The sequence below is a fragment of the Haemaphysalis longicornis genome, unplaced genomic scaffold, assembly GCF_048455015.1.
Source record: "Haemaphysalis longicornis isolate Haplotype H1 unplaced genomic scaffold, Haemaphysalis longicornis Haplotype H1 scaffold_4, whole genome shotgun sequence".
In the NCBI taxonomy this organism is placed as follows: Eukaryota; Metazoa; Arthropoda; class Arachnida; order Ixodida; family Ixodidae; genus Haemaphysalis; species Haemaphysalis longicornis.
This window is the reverse complement of record NW_027526361.1, coordinates 215,889,830-215,914,649: the sequence shown is the minus strand read 5'-3', so window position 1 is coordinate 215,914,649 and position 24,820 is coordinate 215,889,830. Positions and strand designations below refer to the sequence as shown.

General features: G+C 48.5%; 1 protein-coding gene across 1 annotated transcript; it reads left to right on the top strand.

The window, feature by feature from the left end:
* Nucleotides 1–22,904: 22,904 nt before the first annotated feature.
* LOC144180215 (uncharacterized) lies at nucleotides 22,905–24,607 on the top strand. Its single transcript, XM_077708595.1, has one exon. It carries the CDS (start codon nucleotides 22,905–22,907, stop codon nucleotides 24,489–24,491), a length of 1,587 nt encoding a protein of 528 aa, XP_077564721.1. The 3' UTR covers nucleotides 24,492–24,607.
* Nucleotides 24,608–24,820: the final 213 nt, after the last annotated feature.

Genomic DNA, 24,820 nt, shown 5'->3' with positions numbered 1-24,820 from the left:
TATATAGCGCGCACCTAACGTTCCACGCCCCCCTCCATTGCACAGTCTTTCCGCCATGCGTTCACAGATGGCAGGAGAGGTGGAGCGCGGTAATTCGAATGCAGCGACGCGACGGCTCAGAGGGGAGAATCCCTAAAACATGTATAGCATACAGTGGCATGAAGTTGAATGACAAATGTCTTTTTTCAGTCAAAGAAAACAATTTTTTGGGTCACAGGATTTCGGCTGATGGCATCTCACCGTTGGAAAGCAAAGTAAAAGATATAGTACGTGCTCCGGCTCCTACGGACATAAAGTCATTGGAATCATTTTAGGTCTTGCAGAATACTATGCCAAGTTCATATTGAACCATGTAGAGATAGTTGAACCGCTTCGCCTCACGCTCAGGAAGGGTAAGACGTCTTGTTGGTCTGATGATGCCCAGCGCAGGTTTGATCAGTTCAAAGCGTGCCTCACTTGTTCTCCTGTCGTGAAGGTCTTTCTTCCTGACTTGCCTGTAGTAGTTACTAACGACGCATCTGATGTGGAAATTGGTGCGGTACTACAGCAGCGGTATGGTTCAAGGCTTGAACCGTAGCCTTTGCTTATAGAACTTTGTCAGAGGCTGAGAGAAAATACTCTGTGGGAGAGCCCGAAGCGTAGTCTGGGTTGTTCGCGTGTGAAAAGTGGCAAATTGTTTTGGGGGGTAGACGGCTCATGCTTAGAACTGACCATCAGGCTGTAGTTGCTTTGTTAGCCGCAGGAGATGCAGGTCGGAGGCCTTTAAGGATTTCACGGTGGTTAGCTCGTCTGCTGTACTACAATTTTGACATCGAATACTGCAAAGGATCAGAAAATCTCGTGGCTGGTGCTTTGTTGAGATTACCCATTCAGACCGGTCAGTAACCTGTTAAGAAGGAAAAAATGGTGTCGCTAGTAACATCTGTAGTCGATAAAGAAACTGTGCAGCTGGTAACGAACGCAGGTGGGACGTTGCAGAAGGTAGCAGAGTATGTGTTTGAGGGTTGGCCTGATAAGAAAAAAGTACACAGTAATTTTAACAGCTTATTTTCATGTAAGGGATTAAGTTTCTGTGGTGGACGGTTTACTCATGCGTGATGACCCTGTAGTCATTCCCTGTGTACTTGTACCTACGTTCCTCCAGTTAGCACATCAAAATCATCAAGGAATAGTACCTACGAAGCAACTTCTCCGGGAACGTTACTGGTGGCCTCAAATGGATCGTAATGTCTAAGAACATGTAAAGCATTGTCACGCCTGTCAGCTGGCAGACAAATCTGATAAGTCTCATGTAGCTCCGTTGCAGCCAGTGGAATAACCTTAAGGGCCTTGGCGAAAGTTGGGAATGGACATCGTCGGTCTGTTAGATGTGTCGTACCCCACATTTCTTGTTACACTAGTCGATTACTACTCTTTGTGACCTGAGGTTCTGGGCACAAATTCCATTTCAACTGAGGATGTCAATAAGTTGTTGGACTGGTCTTTCAGTCGGGAAGGCCTCCCTGAGTTTTTAGTGACGCATAATGGAGCCCAGTTTGTCTCCAAAGAAATGCAAGAGTATCTAAAGGAGAAAGGTATCCGCCACGTGTTCTCGTCGAAATATTACCCTCAGGCTAACGGGCAGATTGAAAGGTTTAACAGGGTTCTTGAAAAATATTTACAGGTAGCCAGACTTGAAGGCAAGGATGCTTCGAAGAGCATTACACAATTGCGCAATAATGCAGGGCAAAATGTGGAGGGGCATAACAGATTCGACATTTTGAATGCAGTTAGGAAATTACTGAATGGTGTTTCGTACGCGCTTATCAATGTTTACAAATTGGCAACTAATAACGAGAAAATTCTACAATTGAAGAGTGTATATTTTTTAGGCATAACTTTTCTGGTAACCTGTCGAACACCTGGATAACATTAGTTTGAAGTCAATTTCATATATATATAAGTTTTAGTTAACAAAAAACGTTGTAGACAAACCTTTTCACGCTTCTATCTCGACCTTCAATAAGGTATTTTTTTGTTGGAACGTCGTTTTAGTTCTTTTGATATGCGTTGGGAGTAGTTTTATTGTTTTGCCATTTTTGTTGGTTACAAGCAACTAACAATTCTACATTTTGTGTTCACCTTTACCATTTGTACGCCTGTGCTCTTTGCACAGCGCTGCTAATAAACTGCCGTTGGGGTGGTTACCCATCATCTGTCACCATCGGCCTCGTTCAGGCTGCGAGAACGTGTAGGAAAAAGGGTGATAGAGAAAAAGAAAAACAAAGAAAAATTTGGCAAATGTCGGAAAACGCCGACCAGAGAGTGCCTTGCGAGAAGAGCTGGAAACGTGCTAGGGGGTAATGCCACAGTAGGGGGTTTATTCCTAGGTTCCCCGATATCGCTATAACTTCCTCATACGAAGGAAGTGCTGCCCGATCAAAGTGTGAGCGCTGTCAGCGGCAAAGTCCAGAGGTACGTGGTGCCTCAGCCGCCGTCATAGGCTGTCACTCATAACACTGCGTTGCGCGCGGCGCTCAAGTTTTCTGCTAGGAAGTACGGTAGTCGTCAACCAAAATATTTGCCCTTTTTGTACAAATACCTCGTTTTGGAGTATAGCAAGAAATAGCTTTTTCTCACAGGAGACTGCAAAATGCACCATATTAGGTAAATGTGTACGTGAACGAAACATTAACCCAGTGTTCATAGAATCGCTTACATAGGTAATCTAGGTGAATGTAAACCGTTTTAATATACCACGATCTGTTGCCAGAAGCAGAGAGGAAGGTGTATTAATGTTTTACTTTTTGAAGTATTCTAGGCTACAGTCATTGCCTTAGTTGTATGGATTACAACACTTAGTCATAAAAACAAAAAATGCACGCAAACAAGGAAAAGGAGAGTTATGTGAACTGCGAAGCTGTACCCACTAACTGAGCAAAGTGTTTTGTTTCCGTTGTAAAACGACTTGCAGAAGCAGAGCAAAAACACGATGCTGGTTCTTTCAGAACAAAAATACGAGGAGGGAACACGGACTCCTAAAGATTGTTGTTATTGGCTATGTTGCGATTCCGGGCGATAGAGAGCACGGAGAGGAATTTTTGTTAGTTCTTTGCACTTCATTTGCTCCGGTTTCTCTGTCTATTATCGCTGTGGTACGCCTCAATAGCGAGATGTTTTCGTGGCTCTCTCTCCCGCCGTCTCTTTCGCTGGTCTGCTGAGGGCTTTTAAACATTAGCAAACAGGTGCGGGCGGGGCCTGACTATTATATTTCCACGTGCACCCAATGGTACCTATAACCACAGGATATATTTCTAAAAGTGAACGTTCGAGGTAAGTAAGCTTGAACTATCGCTTTTTATTAATTAGCTCGAGCGGGAATCACGAGAAACACATTGAGTATTGTGCCACGGCAATTATTGCACATCTTTCGAGCTCCGAGACAACTACGTCATATTTCGGAAGTAATACCTCCGAAACTCTGTTCCATACTTCAAAGGAGATGTCTTCTACGACATAATAAAACAAAAAAAACAGCTTCTGCTTGTGCCAAAGAGCCTATGTTTAACAAAGTGGAATAAATACACATCTTCAGCCACAACTCACATTCCCTTCCTAGCTATGTTTTCTGCCCATGTTTACACTAAGAAATACACGAATTACCTGCCTTGGCCAAGCCAAAAACCTACATCACACATTCCGAATACTTTAAAAGTTATTCATTTACAGTTTCCAAGAATAGAACAAATACCTACACAAAGTAAGTTCGTAATTCTCTAAGTATTTAGTGGATATCAAGTCAGGGGAATTTTACTTGTGCTGTGGCGTAGCAATATTTGCGTAGAAATGTTTCCTGTGTTAGTCAGTTTGAGCCTATTTTTAGCATGCGACTGCTGTGCAAAAATACCATAAATATAAAATTATATATTTCTTGATTTTGTAATAAACCTAAATATTACTTTGATCTCTAAAGACCGTAGTGCGGCCCATCTCCGGTGGTTTTTCTCAGCCGCCTCCACATAGCTGTAGCCTTGCTAGAGTCCTACCACCGTATTAGCTAACGTCCGCAGTCCTGCTGAAGAATGGCGGCTATCGAAAAGCAGCAGCCTTATGGCTGGAGCCTGTCCGTATAAACGTAACTACGATTGGTTGCGCTAGGGCTGCACTTCAAGTTTCGGTCATGCGCCCGGTTCGTGCTCTTCATCTTGGGCGTATTCATATTGGGCCTCGGTCACTGACTGACGGTGGTCTCCGATAAGCTGAAGTAGGCCTTCTGTGTCTTAGAAGAGCACCGTCATCTTTTAAAGGGTGGTGCCAAAATACAAAGGGACGACGAATAAGATAACGCCTTCTACAGCAAGGCGGACATGCGTTTTTAGGACATTCTAATAACACCAGCTGATCCTTCCGAACACATCGCCCCAGACCATTATAAATCAGCTCAAGAGCAAGCAAAGTCGCAAGGCTATTTACTAAGGAAACTGATTTCTGATACCGAGGCTACATTGGACCGAGACATGGCGAGTCTGAAGGACCACGTTACCTTCCATGAAAGCGTTAGTGTATTATGTACCAAGCTGCACAAAACCGACCTTGACATCGAGCCTCACTTGATGGGCGTGTCTGCCCATCAAGTGTCTGCCCGAGCAAAGGAAAAAGCATCAACGAGATGAAAACCGCAGCCCCTGTTCCTTCGGGCGCATCGACCGAAGGAACTTCGCCGCACCGCCCCAGACACAGCTTCACGTTACCACACATAGACTTACCGACATTGTATGGATGTCTACACAACTCAACGCCACTCTAGGCGCAATCTGAGTGCATGGTTCAGAACAACCCGACGCTTCCCCACAGCCACAAATTCAAGTACTTGAGGTTATCACTCCTCGGAAGTGCAGCCACCCGTCTGGTGTCTCCGCCAGGTTCGGTAGGCAACACTGTGTTCGGCTGACCACTCAACCATGACGACCGCCGCAGATCACGGTCAGTCGCCTTCACCACCAGCAGGCTGCAGGTGGTCACTCTGCTTGAGGGTACCGCGATCCTCCCCTGTTCACCAATGCGGGGCAAATTTGGACAATGGTTCCCGGCTTGTTCTGGCATGTAGGCTCTCACGAACCGGCCTTATCTCAAGAAAAAAAGATCGAATTTGTGTAGCGCTGCAACGACACTAACATTCGGGATGAAGTCAATGTGCAGGTTGTATGACTCGCTGAAATTTCTGGCACCTTTCACTACCAGAGCCAAAATATTTCCAACGAATATGTGGATTGTAAACAAACTGAGACAAAACCGTACCAAGAGAAACTTTGCCAGGTTGGCAGAATTGGTGAAACAAGCTTTTTATTGACAGCAATCGTAGTTCTGTAGGTTTACCGGAACAGTCTACCTCGAGTAATCGGAATCAGAAGTGGCGTTCGTCGCATATTCTCACATGCCATCAACAACGGTTATGGAGGAAAAAAAGTACTTCTGCACTTTCGAGCACAAAGAACAATCCTTCTCAACTCTCCTGCTCCGCAAGTTTCGGATCGCTCCTGCCCAGGAGGTAAGCCTGGTAAGTATGGAGCTGATTGCTTGTCTCCTATAAGCACAAGTTCATGCTTAAATAATGAAGTGCTCGCATGCCGCTTTCAGGTGTTACAGTTATGGACTGACTCCATGATGGCGCCATCGTCGATAAGGGTTGGTTCGGGGAATGACAATGTTAGCGCCTCTGAACCCTCCCCACGAGCCATCTCCCCTTACACTGCTCGCACTGCGAAGGTTCTACCAGCCTCATGGGGGTGGAGTCATCGCCGTCCAAGCGGCGGCGCTAAGTGCGCGGGTCGGCCGTGCATTGTCACTAAGGGGGTTGCCGCTCCCGTTTCAACGCGTTCACAGTCGATTACTATACATACATACATACATACATACATACATACATACATACATACATACATACATACATACATACATACATACATACATACATACATACTATATATACAGAGTAGTATGTTACATGGGGATGGTGCACGCGACACGGCACTCCTTCCTTAAAGTGGATGAAAACTTCGTTCCCACTCCCCATCGCAATTGGTTGTCCTGTTGGGGCTGTTGTGAAAAACGGAAACGAAAAATGTAAACTGGTTCCTTATTTTCCTGTATAACTACCGAAGCGCAATTGTTGCCCTTAGTTGTCCATGCATCACTAGTAGGTTATGCTGGGAATATGATCACATCAATTACTGGCAGTGCTGAAAAAGTTCTTAAAGAGGCGCACACAATATTACAGCACTTTTATCACGATAGAAAAACTGCTTTTTAAAAATGAAGCAAAAACGCGGGCCAAAAAACAAAAAGGCCACTTTGAAAAATTTTGTTTTTTGCAAAGAAGATAATAAAATTGCATAGAGCATAAAAATGTTCCTTGCACGTGTTAAAGAACTAAACATGCAATTCCGACAGAAATTATTTCCCAAACCTGCAACACCCTGCGCATACTCAATGGTTAACGTGAGTACGCCAGAAGGAACACACTATTTATACTCAATCCTTGGTTTCTGCATAAAGAACCCAATTTTCCAAAAGAGTGCTACAAAACGCTGAAAAGTAATTTGCCGAAACGTTTTTTGCAGCTTAGGTAGGTAAGAATAATATAAAACGTGGTACTTATACCTGTCAATCATGAAGTTCCCATTAAATACCGGGATTTTGCAGCGTTAATTGTGCAGAGATACTAGTGTCACGTCCGTTGTTTTCCAAGCTAGAACAAAAAAAAGTGCCTTCGTGTAATACACGGCACCTTAACACCGGTGAACAGGGCTGACTCACAGTTCATATTACTTGCAATGAGTCAGCCAGATGTGCCGGCGATTTAGTTTGCTGCGCAAAACAAGTGGAACATGATTTTGCGCTGCATGGATACCTCCAAGAACCTTTTATATATCTTATAAGTGTTAAAAGTTGAACATCAAATTGCGCTAGTACGGCTCAGGGTGTTCTAGTTAGAAAAAAAGAGCATTTACTCGAACATAGTTTTTAATTACTGAATTAAAGAACACATATTTGTCATCAGCATCGTCATCACCAACAGCCAGTTTACGTTCACTGCCGGACGAAGGCTACCACACTCACTTCTGCTTGCTTCTGTCCTGCGCTGCAATATTTTATTCGCTGCCTTTAAATTTTCTCTGTTCGTCTCTACATCGCGCTATTTGCCTTTTACGTTTTATAGTGTCTTCTCTCAGTGTCCATTGTATTGCCATCGTAATCCACCTGTTGTCTGTTCATCATACTACAATGCCATCCTTAGTTCATTTCCTTTTCGCTATTGAAACTATTGCCTTCTCGACTTTTCTGTCTAATTCAGGTAGAATGATCTGTGTCCTTAAACGGCATAACACCATTGCCTCCGTGGCGCGTTTGGCTTATCGGAGTTAGCTTACTAGCTGTTTAGTAAGGCGCCACGTTTCCACTCCGTATGCCTTCACCTGCAGGATGAACTGATTGAATACTTTTTTGAGGGGGATAGAGGTCTTTTACGTTTTGTTCCCAGTGCCTGCCGAGTGCACCCAAAAGCAGTCTTTTATAGCAGCGGATTTTTTTTCTCGTGATTGGTGACTGCACTAACCATCTGGCCAAGAGAGTGCATTATTCCACTGGTTGACGTGTTTCCTAGCTAGGCTGACAAAGACGAGTACGGCATGTTCATTTATTATAATTTATATCTATGAATATTTATCTTAAGGCCTACAGCAACACCCTCTGTGTGTAGTTCTCACTCACTTTTGAACTTGTTTCGCAGGTTCACTGAGCAAGCTTATGCCGTCCCAAACCCGGAAATAGCTCGAGTGTTTCCCGTTTATACGTGAACCCAAGTTTCCCCAGTCGAGCATCGTAACTGAACTCCCTAGACAGGGTTCGAAAAATTTGATAAGATGGTATGTGCGAACTCCAGATGGGACTATATGGACTTCATGCGCGCCTCTTTCTTCAGACGCACGTACGTGTCTAGCTCCTTGCCCTTCGTAACTAGAAAGAGACGCCCATAGCAATGTCTTTTTTTATTAGACAGAATCTTCATCTGCCCCGGAGAAGGAATGGGAAAAAGTCAAACGGTACAGCAGCAACGACTTTCAACACAATAACCCATGCCGAAGCAAATCCTACATATACTCTAGCTGATACCGATATTTCCAGAATTTTCTACGTCTTCGTGCTTGCCGCGTGCACCGCAGAATATTTGTAATAACAAGTGTCAGGAACACGCAGCGTTATAGCGAATATTTGAGGTTGTCGGGAAAGGGACAAAACAGGAAGGCGAAGAAAACCCTTTGGGATGCTGCGAGCACATGCATAGGGGACTTCTCGTATTACTGTTCCCGAAAAACTTATATACACTGTAGTGATTTCAGTCTTCTGGGAACCTTTATTATGTCTGTCCTGGCCACGTGGAAACTTGTCTAGTTAGAGAGAGGTAACACGAAGAAAACGCCCCCCCCCCATACAAAGTCTTTGTAATCAGCGGGGCGATAACGAAGCACGAATGCGGTGCAAAACATTTTGGAAGCCTGGCTTACTGCGGTAGGAAAACCTAAACACTCTGTAGCTCATTTCAATGTCTGGAGATCTTCCCAACGGTCCTTCCTTGCGGCGGGCAACAATATCACAAACGCTATGTTGGGTAACCCAGTGCTGGGCAAGATATAGGTCAGACTATCTTTCGTATCCATCCGATCCCGGAATTTATCCTTTTTTATCTTCAGTCTTCCCTTTCTTCGAGACTTTACTTTTCTTCAGACTTTCTACCTGGGTTCTACCCCACGACAACGTAATGTGACAAGCCACCGCCATGTTTTACCGCATTGTTCAAAGTGCACACTGATTCCTGAAATACCCACTTCATCAAGTTCTTGGGTTTGCGCTTACAACCTGGTTTGAATATTCACGTTATGTGCTGTGTGAAATATCATGGCAACACTTACTCCTCCCGTTTCGTTGATTACCGAATACGTTTGATAGCTTGATTCATCTCAGTGTCCTCATGCTGCCAGTGGTATCCCTCGGTGATCTCTCTCTAGGAGACGATATTTTTCAGTGGGCATTTGTTTTGGGCCAGATATTCTACCATTCTGTTTCTTCTGGCCCTATCCTTGGGGCAGGTAGCTGCTCCCCTTTGTTGTGTTTGTCACAGCTAAGAGCACATATTGGGAACAGCGAGCAGCTTCTTTCGATATCCCGCATGATTTGTTTTGTTGTATTGGTGGGTACTCTGCGTTACCTCAAGCCGCGTGCAGTCACCTTAAGGCCCCACATGTCACAAACATGGTCAGACTGGTCTCTTTCAGACTACTCTGTAATGTTTGGTGTAGTTGTCTCTACCTTTGTAGGTTGTCCGCCTGTATTGTTCAATGCAGTTGTCTCAACCTTAGTACGTAGTCCGCCAGCATCAAGATTCACATGTCCTCGCTTGTAAATGTCCTTCTGCATACAGTCTGCACCATAAATTATGTTCACAGGAAAGGCCGCATGCACGTTTGGCGCGTTTGAGTCACCTTTGACGCCTTCCGAAGCCGGGTTGTCCTCGTCATCCATGATATCGTCTTGAGGGTGTAATGAAATCGACCAATGTAGCTGGAAGACGTTATTACTTCATCTTTCATGGGGAAGAGAAGTTCACTATGTAGAAGAATGTCCAGGGAGGTAATGAAGGGGGCCGTCGTCAAAAAAAAGAGCAGGCATATTTAAATTATATACACAGACCGGTACTGTGAGCATCCATCTCGATGTTGTTTTGTTGCTGCGCCTTTAGATATGGCACATACCAAATCAGGGGATCAGCCAGTAAACAGAGAGTGGTTAAGATAAGTGGAATTCTTTACTAATTACTAGACGCTTAAAATAATAATTTAGACCAGCTGGAAAGAGTTTTGGTTTGATAAACGACAGAAAAAATCTGAAAAATTAGTGCAAGAGTGACCAATCGCAATCATAAAACTAGTCCATTGGAATTTTTAATGAAGCAAGCGCAGGAGGGCAGGGCATACATCCCAGCGGCAGGAACCCATTTCGGAATCCCCGAATGCTAGCAGAGCCGGCACTGCTAGGGACATCCCCAAACTGTAAAGCGGCCCCACCAGGAACTGACGTCTGAGACGTAAAAAATTTCTACATGTCAAAATGTAGTATTCTACAGATTCGTGTTCGTTACAATAGCTGCATAGAGCTGTTGGCGTCCGACGAGACCTGTGTAAGTACCTATTTAACTGGGGTACTCGTCAACGTAGGACTGTAATATTCACCTCTAAGTTACGCCAAGGGTACTAATCTGGTTTCACGGGAATTTCAGATGATTAAAATCTCCTAATGTCAATATAACTGGTTCTTGCTGTTGTTGGAGTTTTGACATCCTACGGTACCTAGCAGCGGTTATTAAAGTTGTCGGTTAAACGACGTCTACAAGAGGCCCAGAAAGTGTGATCCTTGCTAAACAGCGGGCGCTCTAGATGTGTGGCATCACCGCATGACCAGGAATCCAAAGAAGTTAAATATCAGAGGGATGAGGTGGATAGAGGAACCAAAACGTCCACAAAAGTGTATTTTCTTTAGGGGAAGAAAGGGCTAAACATACAGAAAAAGAATCTGAAATGATGATTGGAGACGTAATTGATGCATAGAGCTTTCGTAGTGCCAGGACAATTGGCAGGAATTCCGCGATGTATATGAAGATAAAATCAACCAGACGAACCGAAAAGAACCAGTTAAGGGAAATGGAAAATATACCTATACCGAATTTTTCTTCTTGTGGAGAGGCATCTGTATATATTATAGCACCTGGCAGCATGGAGGCCAAATAATCTTGGAGGATACGATTCAGCAGTCGGGCTCATAACATCGGTCTGGTTTAGCATTATTGGGGAAAATGTTCCTGAAATGGATAGAAAGACGAGAACTCCTGATAAGATATGGAATAACCTAAATTATTGCTACGCCCAACGAAGAAAGAAAGGTCTGTACCAAAGTGCTTTCCGGACAAAGGATCTCGTCCATTGTTGCGCCAAAAACGGAACTGGTTCAGCAGTGAAGATAAACTGCACCCTCTTCACCCCAGGGTTATATTCTTTCAGAAAAGTTTCCACGGCAAGTATCCGAAACATATTTGCTAGAGAACTAACGCGCGCTTCCTTGTAAAGTACGGTGTTAGCTGTATTCTTTGGTAACCCTAAGCAGCAGCGAAAAGCCTGGTGCTCCAGAAGAACCAGGCGATGTGGCTTATACGGCACGGAACCAGCGAATAGCACACCGTAAAACTCTAAAATTGGGCGAACGCACATTCTGTATATCATAAGGAGTGTCTGTGTGCGCATACCCTTCTTTGCATGGGTGAAGCGCCTCAACATACCAGCAGCACGTGCACCTTTGGCATGTATGAGGGCTATATGTGAGTGCAGTCAAGCTTACTGGTGTAAATTATCGTAAGATACTTTCAGGAAGGAACCTGATGAATTATGCACTGCCGGTAGCTGAGAGCAATGTTAACGGTGGTGGAGATAAGAAAAACTAATAAGGAACATTTGTTGACATTCATAGAAACACAAATACTGTGCAACCAGGAAGAAATATTGCATAAAGTGCTTCAATGTCAGATGCTGATTCAAAAAACGCAATATCGTCCGCATAGACATATGTGGAGACACCAGAAACACCGGAATAGCATTACAATGATAATAAAAAGAAAAGGCGAAAGGACCGCCCCTTGTGGTACACCACTAGACTGTGGCCGCTGTAAGGAAGTAATAATAAATTTTACTCAACTGAACTGCCTGCATCAGAAATTCACAAATCCACGCTATAATGTACCTTGGGAAGTTGAAGACTTGTAATTGGGAAAACAAACGCTATCAAACAAACGCTATCAAACGAGTTGGCTACATCTAAGATCACTAGCGCTCCAAACTGGTTTGTGAGACGAGATCGTTTAATCCGTCTTTCAAGGTTCATATTCGCTCTCCGAATCGAATACCCAGAACTGAAAGCAATTTGTCTCGGGCTAAAGATTCTATCCCTGGACACGAATTGCATTGTGCGCTGCTGTAATACCCGCTCGAATAATTAAACCCCGTTCAATGTTCGATGTCAGTGCGATAGGCCGGGCATTTTCAATCAAGAGGCCTTGACCAGCACTCTTAAGTAGAGGAAGTATTGGCGAGACGCCAGACATCGGGAATTCATGCATGTATATTATAATCATTGAACATGTTAAGTAAATGATTGGGAGACTCATCAAGTAATAGCTTCACCACTTTAGTTGTGACGCCATCTGTGCGATAACATACAGCAGTCAATTTAGACAAGCCGTCAGCGAGCTCTGAGAGCGTTACCTCTATTTAGTCGCCCACCACGTCTGGCGGAGTAAGAACATCGTTAAAACAGATAAAAGACGACCTTGAAGCCCATCAGCAATCGACTCTAGGGACTTTGAGAGTTAACTTGGGGATATCACCACAGATTTTGTATTAAGTGGATATTGTACTGCTTTCCACGATAGAAGAAACCGAAAAAGCCCACGCCTATTCTTAGGCTTGGAGAGACACAGAGATCAATCTGTGTCATAAGTCTTGAAAGGGTGGGAAACAGCGCGTTTGAGTACCACTGAAAATATCTGTAGTTGCACCAGTTAAGCGGTTGTGGGTTCTGGCAAAGTTTCTTCCGTGCCGCCTTTCTACGTCCAAAGTTGAGCGAACATTCGTCATACAACCGAGGACTCGACGATACTGACTTGTTCGACATGACTTAAAAATATGACGACTGAGCTGCAGTCGAAAGGGTGGAACAAAGACCTGTCGCACATTAGTCTTCGGTTTGTGCGACCAGAGAGGACAGCGAATCCTTCAGATATATTTGTAATTTTTTATAGTAATGTAAGATCGGCTCTAGCGAATAATTAAACAGATGGGACACCCGATGTCGAGAACTATTTCGATGTGGTCCCTACTGGACCCGCCGTGAACGGTCGACCAAGAAGACACTAAAACACCTTGGGAAGGTATAGTTATATCCAAGACAGATTCCAAATTTTTTTTAAGGTTGGTGGTAGAATCCGAATTTATTCATGTTAAGTTGTCAGTAATCCAATCCAACAAGCGATTACCGCAGGAATCCGTCAGGAAACTCCATGTAACGGGGTGAGAATAAGTCTCCCGGAAAGCTATTGGGAAGTACATCCGAAGCAATAGCCAAATAAAGTGATTCGGAATCAACGACACCACTAGGAAACTAAACTTTGGCTATCAGAAGGGTAGGCAACGAGGTAGCTTTATTTCCACCAGCGCTAAGATTTCACAGTGTGGACATTGAAGTTGGAAGGACACTTTCGCGTTGTGCGTAAACTTTGGTGATATCAAACTAGGCAGACGGCCACCTCGGGTTGGTCTGTCTAGTTTAAAGGTGCGGTAATTATAAAGACCAATTCTTGGTTTTTACTCATTCAGGTTTTCTGTAGCAACATTACGTCTGGGGTACGATTGGAAGCACAAACAAGTACATCCGCTGAGCCACCTCAAACGGAGCGGCCATTTTACTGAATAACTTTTAGTACCCCTATTATTGAGAGAGACCCGCTGCAGCAACTGCAGCCTCTAATATCTGATCCTTGGGCTTTCAAACAAATTTACCTGTCTTTCGGTTTTGCTTTTGGCTGCCCTTCCAGGGTTTCAGTGCTAGGTGGTCCTTAACGTTTACTAGACTGATGAGCAGATTCCATAGGCCAAGCCTGAATTTCCATGTCCTTATCTGAAGAGGGCGAAATAGGTGGCAAATACTCTGTGTCGACCATAGGACCACGAACAGACGAAGTACCAGCCTCAGTGCAAATAAGACATTCCGACCCACGCACAGAAGAAGTGAGGGTAGGCGGGAGTTTAGCGGAATCCGAAGCAAGAATTGCTGCTGAGAGCAGCGGCCTGTCAGGGACGGTGGGAACTTCCGGAATCACTTGGGAAGAAAAGGTACACAAAAGCGGAGGGGGCTGCAAATGTGGCGCCAGCTGAGTCACCACTGCGCGAGACACGCACTCGATTACGCCGCAAGATAACTGGGTGATTACTGAAGAGACACCCTTCTCAACAGCTGCTGCACCAACGCAATCAAAAGCGGGGTCAGCGAGGCAAGGCTGTTGGAGCTAGGAAAACAGCTTTTTGCACCGCTACAACACTGGTACACAGTAAGGCTGGATCAGCAAGTGATGGAGCGTGTTTACCCGTAACTCCAGCGTAATCATGTGTCCTTTCTTTGACAATGGCTACCGCATCCCAGCGCGAGCAGCGACTCTTACCCATAGCCTCAACAACATCGACTTATTGAGCTCTAGCAGGGCAATTTTAACGGTCAGCTGGGAGTACCGGTCTACATAAACAACATTTGGCATCTTGGGGACTGCATAGGTCGACAGAATGACTCTCACCGCATGCACGCTACCAGGGAGACAATTTGCATGCCTTGTATTTGTGGTCAAATAGCCAACAGCTGTGGCACTGAAGGGACCGGGAGAAGAGAGGTTCCACAGGGTAATTCAGTGGCATTAATTTAATCTCAGATTCACATCTGATCCCCACAAATGTAGCGACGACAGATTCTGTTGGCACCCTGTTTTTTTCTGCAATACGGCTGCAACGGTAAACTGAGGTGACTGCTGCTTACGAAAACTGCGCAAGTACCTCCGGATCTGTCTTCTGAACATCAACACCTGGACGACGCCCTTCACGCAATTAAGGGGATGGAGATAAATGACTGACCTAAAGAGAGGCGAACATTGACCATTTAAAGAGGTCAGCGACAAAGGTTTCGTCTGAAGATCGGCAAAAGACGCCACCATTGCCAAACGGGCGAACCTCCGTGATGTGCTAGAAATTCTCTGTACCCCGCACGGGGCACCTTGAGTAATCTTGGTGACGGTACTGGCGATACCGCGGACCCCGAGCCCCCAACATAAACTGTAACCTACCGTGGTGATTTGTTTAAAGGTGAAGGGTAGAAGCCTCAAACGGTGGCCGTCGGAGCCCAGGTCAAGCTCCGGCGGATGGGCTCCCTGTCTGTTTACCAGGCAGGGAGCTCCGGGACCTCTCAGGCTATCAGGGTAAGGTTTGAGAAGAAAGTACCCCAGTCTCCCTATACTATGCCCTATGCCCTATGGTATAGGTATAGTATGGTATAGTATGGTATGGTATAGGGCATAGTATGGTAATACTATGCCCTATGGTAATTACAACCCCCCCCCCCCCCAAACGTGATCGGTCCCTGAAAAGGGGCCGCACCGAAGTATCTTTTCCTTCATTGCCATCTTTGACATTTCCTGAACCAGATCATTACTCTCGATTTCTTGTCATGGAGTCGCTCAATCCAACCCACCCTCTTGCATCTCAGTCAGTCTTCTTGATCGCAAAATATCTTGAAGCCATAATAGGAAAATCATATAAGTGCAAAAAACAAAGGTCTGGTGAACTACTAATCGAGGTAAATAACAAGCAGCAGTCCACGAAGCTTTTTGCTCAGACTAGACTGGCTGATCTAGACATCAGGGTCACACCCCATCGGAGCCTCAACAGCTCGCAAGGTGTGATATCCGACACGGATCTCTTGAACGAAACGGATGCGGATCTCCTTGCCGGCTTGAAGGATCAGGGCGTCACTGCCGTGAGACGCATCACTATCCGCAGAGACGACAAGGAGATTACCACCAAACACATTATCTTGACTTTCGACCTCGCAGTTCTTCCACAATACATAAATGCAGGTTTTATCCGTTGCTCCATCCGTCCCTACATCCCGAAACCGCGGCGCTGTTTTAAGTGCCAGCGGTTCGGGCACGGTACAAACTCTTGCCGTGGCCGAACGACGTGTGTAAAATGTGCGTCGCATGACCATCCGAGCGACAACTGTCCATCTGACACCCTCTCTTGTGTAAACTGCGGGGGGGGGGCGCATGCAGCCTACTCCCGCAAGTGCGAAAAATTCCAAATTGAAAAAAAGATACTGAACATCAAGGTAACTGAGAACATCACCTTCCCAGAGGCGCGAAAGAGGTTCGCCTCTTTCCCCCTGGGAAGGTACGCCGACGCAGTTCGCCGGGGGGCGGAGCGGCGTCTGGTTTCCACAGGCACCCAGTTCAGCGAGTCTGACCTGGTCCCTCCCCGCCCCCCCCTTGGGATGCCTCAGGCAGCCCAACCCGCCACCACGCCGCTTGCTGAGGCAGCAGCGGTTGTGGTGCCAACATCTTCCGTCCGGACCGGTGCCGCTCCCGCCTCTGTGTCCCCGTCCTCCAATGCGTTGGAGGGTACCCAGGTGATGGACAACATGGGCCCCGCACCGGTTCCCACCGCCACCGCACCGCCTGTGCCACCTCTGGCGCCCCGGAGGCCCTCAGTGGTGGCGGCTCAAACGAAGGGCTCCCGAGGGGGGGCCAAGTCCGGGGGGCCCGGTCCGTCGGGCACCCCTCGGACATCCGACGGCGAGATGGATGTCGGGCCGTTCCTGCCTGTAACGCAGCGCAAGGAACGCGTCCCGACGCCAAAGCCTCCCGACAAGCCAAAAAAGGCGAGAGTCACAGCCCCGAAAGACGACACATAAACAAACACACACACTCCAGTAGCTCGCACACTAAATAATGGGAAGAGAAAACATAATTCAATGGAACTGCAGAGGCCTTCTTAAAAATCTTGACGATGTATACGAAATACTGCATGCTAATCAGCCAAGTGTATAGTGTGTTCAGGAAACACATTTGAATTCCAAGCACACAAATTTCTTGAATAGTTACCTGGTATACAGGAAAGACAGGGATGGCTGCACACACTCTTCTGGCGGTGTGGCCATAATTGCCCGCAAATCCTTAGCCTGCAACCCTGTCACTCTGAACACTGTCCTCGAGGCTGTAGTAATTCGAACAATATTATTTAATAGGTTGATAACGGTATACTCCATATACATTCCTCCTGATGTTACACTTTCGAGCTCTGACTTCGAGGCGTTGGTTGACCAGCTGCCCGAACCATACATCTTAACAGGCGATGTTAATGCTCACAATTCGCTATGGGGCTCTACTCGTACGGATGCCCGGTGTCGCCTGATAGAGACGTTTCTTACATCCCCTGGAGCATGCCTTTTCAACAATAAACAGCCTACATACTATAACATAGTTCACAAGACATACTCACATCTTGACCTGGCTGTTGGCTCGGCAGTTCTCTTTCCATGTCTTGAGTGGGGAGTGGGCACTGACCCATATGGCAGTGACCACTTCCCCACTTCACTAACGTATATAGGTAAAGGCCCAAGCAGTTCATCTTCCCATAATAGGTTCAATGAAGCACGAGCTAACTGGAACACATTTACAGAGACATCGAAACTACACCACACATCCATAGGACACCTACACGTTGAAAAAGCCTCCCAACTCCTCACGGCGCACATCCTCGAAGCCGCCGAAAAGTCCATTCCCCACGCCTCTTGTGCCCCGCGCAACCAGAGGAGGCCGTGGTGGCATGAGGACTGCAGGCGGGCGCGAGAGGCCCAGAACAAGGCGTGGGGTATCCTTCGTCGGTACCCCACGTCGGGTAACCTTATTTTGTTCAAACGGGCCAAGGCGTTGTGAAAACGTGTGCGCCGTGAGGCAAAACGAGAGAGTTGGCACACCTTCTTGACATCCATAAACTCGTACACAGACACACACAAACTCTGGACACGTATACGCAAGCTGAAAGGACAACAGACACACAGCCTGCCCCTGGTTAGCACAACAGGGGACACACCGGAAGACCAGGCTAACACACTTGCACAACACTTCGAACACGTGTCTAGTTCAGCACACTACACAAACACTTTCATGAAACACAAAACATCTGGAGAAAAAAAAGCCCTTACACGACAAAGACAAATCAAAAACTTCTTACAACTCTGAATTCGCTCTCTATGAGTTGAGGGCTGCCCTGAGCACGTGCAAACCTTCAGCTCCAGGTGCAGATAAGATTACATACACCATGATACAGCACCTACCCCCAGACACTCTTGAAACACTCTTGCACCTGTACAATAAAATATGGCTTTCGGGGCACATTCCATGCTCTTGGAGGGAGGCCATAGTAGTGGCTGTCCTAAAGGAAGGGAAGGACCATTCCTCTCCTGCCAGTTATCGCCCCATTTCCCTGACAAGCTGCCTGTGTAAGCTCTTCGAGAAGATGATAAACAGGAGACTTGTGTACTTCTTAGAGTACAAACGCCTTCTCGAGAGCTGCCAGGCGGGCTTCAGGGCGGGGCGATCTACCAACGATCAACTCGTTGCATTAGAGTCTTATATCAAAGATGCTTTCCTCCACAAGCAGTACTGTATGACAGTCTTCGTTGATCTTGAAAAGGCGTACGATACTGCTTGGCGGTACGGCATCCTTAGCGACTTGAAGTCCTTTGGCATGTCGGGTAACATGATGAACACGCTTGCCAGTGAAAGAACGTTTCGCGTGCGAGTTGGAACTGCACTTTCTAGGGTTCATGTGCAGGAAGACGGCGTGCCGCAAGGTGGAGTTTTGAGTTGCACTTTGTTTATTGTAAAAATGAATTCTCTTCGGAAGGCGCTACCACCATCGATTTCCTGCTCCATTTATGTAGACGACGTTCAATTATCCTTTAGGTCTTGTAACCTGTCTGTCTGCGAGCGCCAAGTCCAGCTTGGTGTTAGCAAGCTAGCTGGTTGGGCAGACAGCAACGGTTTTAAATTTAATCCAGGGAAGTGCACTTGTGTCTTGTTTTCCAAGAGGCGTGGCATCCGGCCGGATCCAGACATTCATCTCAATGGTGTCTCGATTCCTGTTAAGAAAGAACACAAGTTTTTAGGTATATTCTTTGACGAAAAGCTCACATTTATCCCACAGATAAAACAACTAAAACATAAATGCTTAAAAACAATGACTATCTTGAAGGTTCTGTCGCACATTTCTTTTGGTGCTGACATACAACTTCTTTTACGTGTTTTTACGAGCTTGATAGGCTCACGACTGGACTATGGTAGCGTTGTCCATGGGTCAGCCACTAAAACATCCCTCAGAATGCTGGACCCTGTGTTTCATCTAGGGCTCCGCTTGTCATGTGGTGCCTTTCGGACTAGTCCAGTCGAACGTCTGTATGTAGAGTGCAACAAATGGAGCCTAGAACGCCAGCGAGCCTACACAGACCTGCTTTATGCTTTTAAAATCTCATCAATGCCTCACCATCCTTTTACATCAGTTTTTTAGGATACATCTATATCTCAACTTCTTACTAATTGTCCATCAGTCTCTGCTCCCTTCGCTTTCAGAGTAAGAGAAGAAGCGTCGCAACTTGATGTCATGTTCTCAGACACCATCAAAACCTCCGCTACTGAACTTCTAGTACCGTGGCAGCTTCGCCCGATATCATGTGATGTATCTTTTATAAGTGTCGAGAAAAACAGAGTGCCTAGAAGCGCGATCGTGCAACATTTCTTGTCCTTGCAGCACAAATATAAGTGTGCAGAATTTTACACGGATGCTTCAAAAACTGCCACAACTGTTTCCTGTGCTCCGCATGGTGGCACCTTTAATGTCTGTAGAACTATGAATAGAAATACAAGTATCTTTACGGCAGAGGCCTATGGCATACTTCTTGTAGTTCAACATATTGTTCTAAGTCGAATTCCGAAATCTGTAATTTATACTGATTCTTTAAATGTTGTGCGTACATTATCCTCACAGAAGTCTAAAAACCATGTGGTCAATGCTCTCATTAGTACTCTTATGTCTCTGCATGCGTTAAACCTTGAGGTGACCGTGTGCTGGGTGCAGGGCACTCTGGAATTCCAGGTAATGAGACCGCAGACCGAATGGCTGCCGCTGCTGCCCTTACAACTACCATTGACATAACAACAATACCCTACACCGACCTCAAATCACACATCACAAAACACCTTCGCACAACATGGCAAGCGCACTGGAATCAACAGACTGACAACAAACTACACATTATAAAGCCACTCTTGGGTGCATACACCACTGATACTCACAACAGACACGACGAAGTTACCCTGGCTCGATTACGGATAGGCCACACGCATGCAACACATTCCCACCTGCTCACGGGATCTCCAAGACTCATGTGTAGCAGGTGCGGGGCGGGCCTATCCGTAGTCCACATACTAATAACATGCAAGGCACTTCACACAACACGACACAAACACTTCAGAGAACTCTACAGACAACATATCCCACTACATCCATCGCTGTTTCTAGGTGACGATGCCAGTGTTTCTATGAAACGTGTGTTTGATTATTTGTCCGATGTTACGTTTTTAAACCTTATCTCATATCATGCATAATCATATCTGGCCCTATACACCAGCCATCCCCATTACGTTTAATTGATTTTACTATGTCCCATTTACATGTTTTTATACCTAGCTTTTTGTGGTAATCACTTCGCTTCATTATATAACTTCTTTTCTGGCGCTCTTTGAACTCGTTGGCCTTGCGCCATGAAACACCAACCATCATCATCATAGAAATTCTCTATAGCCACTCGAAGTGCCGCCTGTACAGCCCGCGGGTTCTTCAGCCAGATGAATCCGTCAGTCACTGAAACCAGGACCACCGGGATGCTATCCACCCCTCCGCGCTTTAGAGCTTCCATTTGGACGTCCTGTGGACAAATAGAGGCCGCCTAGGGGGAACTGCCCCGGCCAGGGGACTCAAAAGACATCCACACGCAAAAACCAGCAATTCGGAAGGAAATAAAAACCAAAAGAATGACGGGAAACAACCGCTAATCCGCCTGAAGGTTGGCCAATCACCTGAACCAGGAAAGCGAAAAACCAAGCATCTTAGAAGGAAGTGACCACGCTTACAGGATGTGGCGCGCGACCTGCAGGATGCCTCACCTTGCGTCTTCTTCTACGTATGTTTCATTGAGCTTGGAGCATGCTTCATCCTTGTCTTTTGTTTAGGAGAAAAAAAACGGAAAAGAAGAAATACGCCGCATACATACCCAGTCGTTGTAATCGGGGAATTAAGGCGAGGATCGTATACGGTGAAAAACTTCTCAAACGCTGTCAATACACACGTAAGGTGACTTACTTTTCGGTAAAGCTGTGCCTTACATTGTGGGGATCCTAATTGGGGCTATTCCCAATTACGCGAGCACGTAGCCCGCGATCCCCTCTCCCCGAGGGGCGAGGATAGCCCCTCGCGCCCTCTCCCTGCAAGGGGGTACGGGCTGACCAATGCGCGCCGGTCCGTGGGCCACGTGGGGCGTGACGTAGTGGCCCCGCCGAGGGGCTCGCGGCGGCGGGTGCGCGCTTCGGTCGGACCCGGGAGAGATTGGCTGGGTGCCGACTCCGACAGGTACTTCGTGCTTGCACGCTGCTCGCCTCGCTTCGGCCTGAGCGACCGCCGTTCTCTCACTTCTGTGAGGTCGGCGAACGTACCGGGAGTTGGATTTCTCAGTCAGTCTGGTGGTCGGTTCCGGTCATTGCCGGGCCCATCACCCGCAGCGTTTCGGTGGCTTACGCCACTGGAACAACAGCTGCCGAGTACCCCCCCTGCGCGTCGGGCTCTGTGGCTTGAAGCGTACGGTCGGCGGGTACCCCCCTCTCTGCCCCCGGGCTAGGAGTGTAATACCAGGGCTGGTTGCTGTACCGTGGATTACCCGGAATAAAACCACGTTCTGAGGAGCTACTTCGTCTCCACGGAGTGACTGCACACGCGTGGCGAGGGCCGCCGCGGCCGTCTACGGCTTGGCTCGCTCGAACCCATGGTGGGCACCTTGGCAGGCTGCACTGCATTACAGAGGTGAGGCCCACATATCTGGCGCCACAACGTGGGGCAGCCTTTGTTCTTACAATCGTTGCCTCCCTTTAGCGAGCTTGCAGAGCTTCGCTCATGCAATAGGCCGCTCGCGCCATGGACGCTAGCCTTGAGGAGACGCTTACGCGGGCGTCGCTAGCGAACATCGCATCCTTCCGCGCTTCACCGAGCGTGGACGCCGACCAAAGCGATGTACGAGTTTCGGGAATTCCCGAGTTCGCCGTTCCTCCGTCGGCTGAGGCCACATGTGTTGGGTCGACGCCGCTCCTAGCCGGGAGAGCTATCTGGGCCCCGGCCCCTCCGGCCTCCGCCGGTATTGTAGAGCGAGGTGAGAGGCCGCACTCAGCTTATGCGGGGAGTGTGCCGAGTAGTACGCCGCGTCTGGTTCAGCCAGGACTCCGGCGAGTGTGCTCACTAGATAATAGTCGGTACGGTTTGTGCGATAGTGATGTGTACGCATGGCAATCCGGGTGTGCTCCCGTAGCCCTGGATGGTAGCGCGCGCGCTGGCGAACGCATAGGCGTATTGAACGCATTCGGGTGTGCTTCCGAAGCCCCGCTTGCTAGTGATGTTGATACATGTGCACGGCAATCCGGGTGTGCTCCCGTAGCCCTGGATGGAGGCGCGCGCGCTGGCGAACGCATAGGCGTATTGAATGCATTCGGGTGTGCTTCCGAAGCCCCGCTTGCTAGTGATGTTGATATTTGTGCATGGCAATCCGGGTGTGCTCCCGTAGCCCTGGATGGAGGTGCGCGCGATGGCGAGCGCATAGGCGTATTGAACGTATTCGGGTGTGCTTCCGAAGCCCCGCTTGCTAGTGATGTTGATACATGTGCACGGCAATCCGGGTGTGCTCCCGTAGCCCTGGATAGAGGCGCGCGCGCTGGCGAACGCATAGGCGTATTGAACGCATTCGGGTGTGCTTCCGTAGCCCCGATTGCTAGTGATTTTGATATGTATGCACGGCGACCCGGGTGTGCTCCAGTAGCCCCGGAAGGTGGCGCGCGCGCTAGCGAGCGCATAGGCGTATTGAATGCATTCGGGTGTGCTTCCGTAGCCCCGGATGCTAGTGATTTTGTTATGTACGCACAGCGACTCGGGTGTGCTTCAGTAGCCCCGGAATGTGGCGCGCGCGCTAGCGAGGCTGCGACTGCGCGCGAGCGCTTAGGCGTATTGGGCGCCTCTCATGCCGGGCGAGCTGCATTGCAAGCCCCGGCCGGTACTTTCATCGACGGTCCGAGAGCCGCAAGTGCCAGGCCGCTCCCAGTTAGTACTGGGGGCCAGCCATGTATCCAGCCAGCCACAGGATTACCTGGGCTTCGGCAAACCGCCCCCGTCGCCACTCTCGGGGCGCGCGGTAGCCCCGCGCCGTTTCACACCGGCTGCGTCGCCGCTGAAAGCCTGGCTCGCACCAGAGAGGCTTTCTTGCCGCACAGGCCACCCGTTTTCGGGAGCAACGCGGCAGGAGACCCCGCTGTCATCGCTTACGCGGAGGCAGCGGAGGCTCGGGAAGCACCACCCGCCAACACCAGCGGGCTGGGCACACGAATTCTCCCTCCGGCCGCCGAGCCGCCGAACGACCCGCGAGTATTTTCTCGCCCCGACGCGGATCCCTCCGCCGCGCACGCAGTCGTTCATAACGGAGATGCTTCCCCAGATGCAACCTCGTTGCTGCAGCAAGCCACTCGCTTGATCCAGTCCCTTTCAGGTGCTCTCCAGGTTTCCCTGGGTGCACCGAAGCTGTCAAAGCCGCTGGTGAGGCTAGAAGTGCCAGTTTACCGCGGCTACGAGGATACCATCAGCGTGACCGACTTCATTGAGTCTCTCGCGCACTACCAGACAGCCATGGGGCTCAGCGACAGCGATATGCTCGCTCGTGTCGTGCCAGTCGCGCTTACGGAGCGAGCAGCGCAGTGGTACCGGCTTGCCGGTCACCGAGCCGCCACGTTCACTGAACTGAAGGCGGCAGTCCGCCGCGAATTTCTTCCGGTGGACTACCATCGGAGGATGCGGCGTGAACTGGAGCTGCGCACACAGGCTCCCGAGGAATCGCTCCTAGAGTTTGTGCGGAGTATGGAGGAGCTATATCAAATCGCCGAACCGACAGCCCCGAACGATGAACGCGTCGAGAGGGTTATCAGGCAGGCGCACCCCACTTTTGCGGCGTACCTGCGCGGCGCTCGGTTCCGCGACCTGGAGGAGCTAGCCGCTGAGGCGAAGCGGATACAGGGCCACATACTCGCTTCAAGAGCGTATCGCCCTCCTCCTCCGGCAAGCGAGGCTCTCGAGCCCCGCTGCGCGTGGAAGGGAGCTTCCTCTTTTCCTCGCCACCCGCCGCACGCCGCCCACGCAGTCGGCGCGGAAGAAAAAGGTCTGTGGGAAATTAGCGCACGCGCTTTGGACCCATACACCTACGGACGCCGCACGGCTAATGCCGGAAAATGGCCTCCAAACAATTCTGCAGCGAACAACCGCCCGAAACAACCCCCAGGTCCGGCGGCAGGCGGAGACGCGCCGAGGGATGCCAATCGCGGGAATACCCGTGGTGGGCTGCGCTGTTTTCGTTGCGGAAAAGAGGGCCACATGATGCGCAACTGCTCCCAGCCGCCGGCGCAGTTGGGAAACGCAGAGGCCGGCCGAGCGGGAAGGCCCGTTCGGCCGAAGTAATTCTGGCCCCCTCCCTAGGCCGCCCGGGTTGTCCCGTTGGCGAGCCTGCGCCGTTCATCACTGTCGTCATTGCGGGACGAGAATACCCGGCTTTATTGGACACGGGAGCTAGCGCTTCTTTGTTCGGAGACGAAGTGTTGAGCCTCTTGCAACAGCGTTCTGTTCGCCTCAGGGAGTGCCGAGCTGTGTTCAGCCTTGCCAGTGGTGCAGTGCGCGCCGGCGGCGCCGCAAGGTTGACAGTTCGATGGGACGGGCGGATGAGACGATGTCGTTTTATCCACCTGCCAAGGCTGAGTGTCCCCGTGATTTTGGGCCGCGACTTTCTTCGG

What these genes read in the sequence shown, in the direction of transcription:
- LOC144180215 (XM_077708595.1), top strand. Translation starts at nt 22,905, where the DNA reads ATGTACGCACAGCGACTCGGGTGTGCTTCAGTAGCCCCGGAATGTGGC.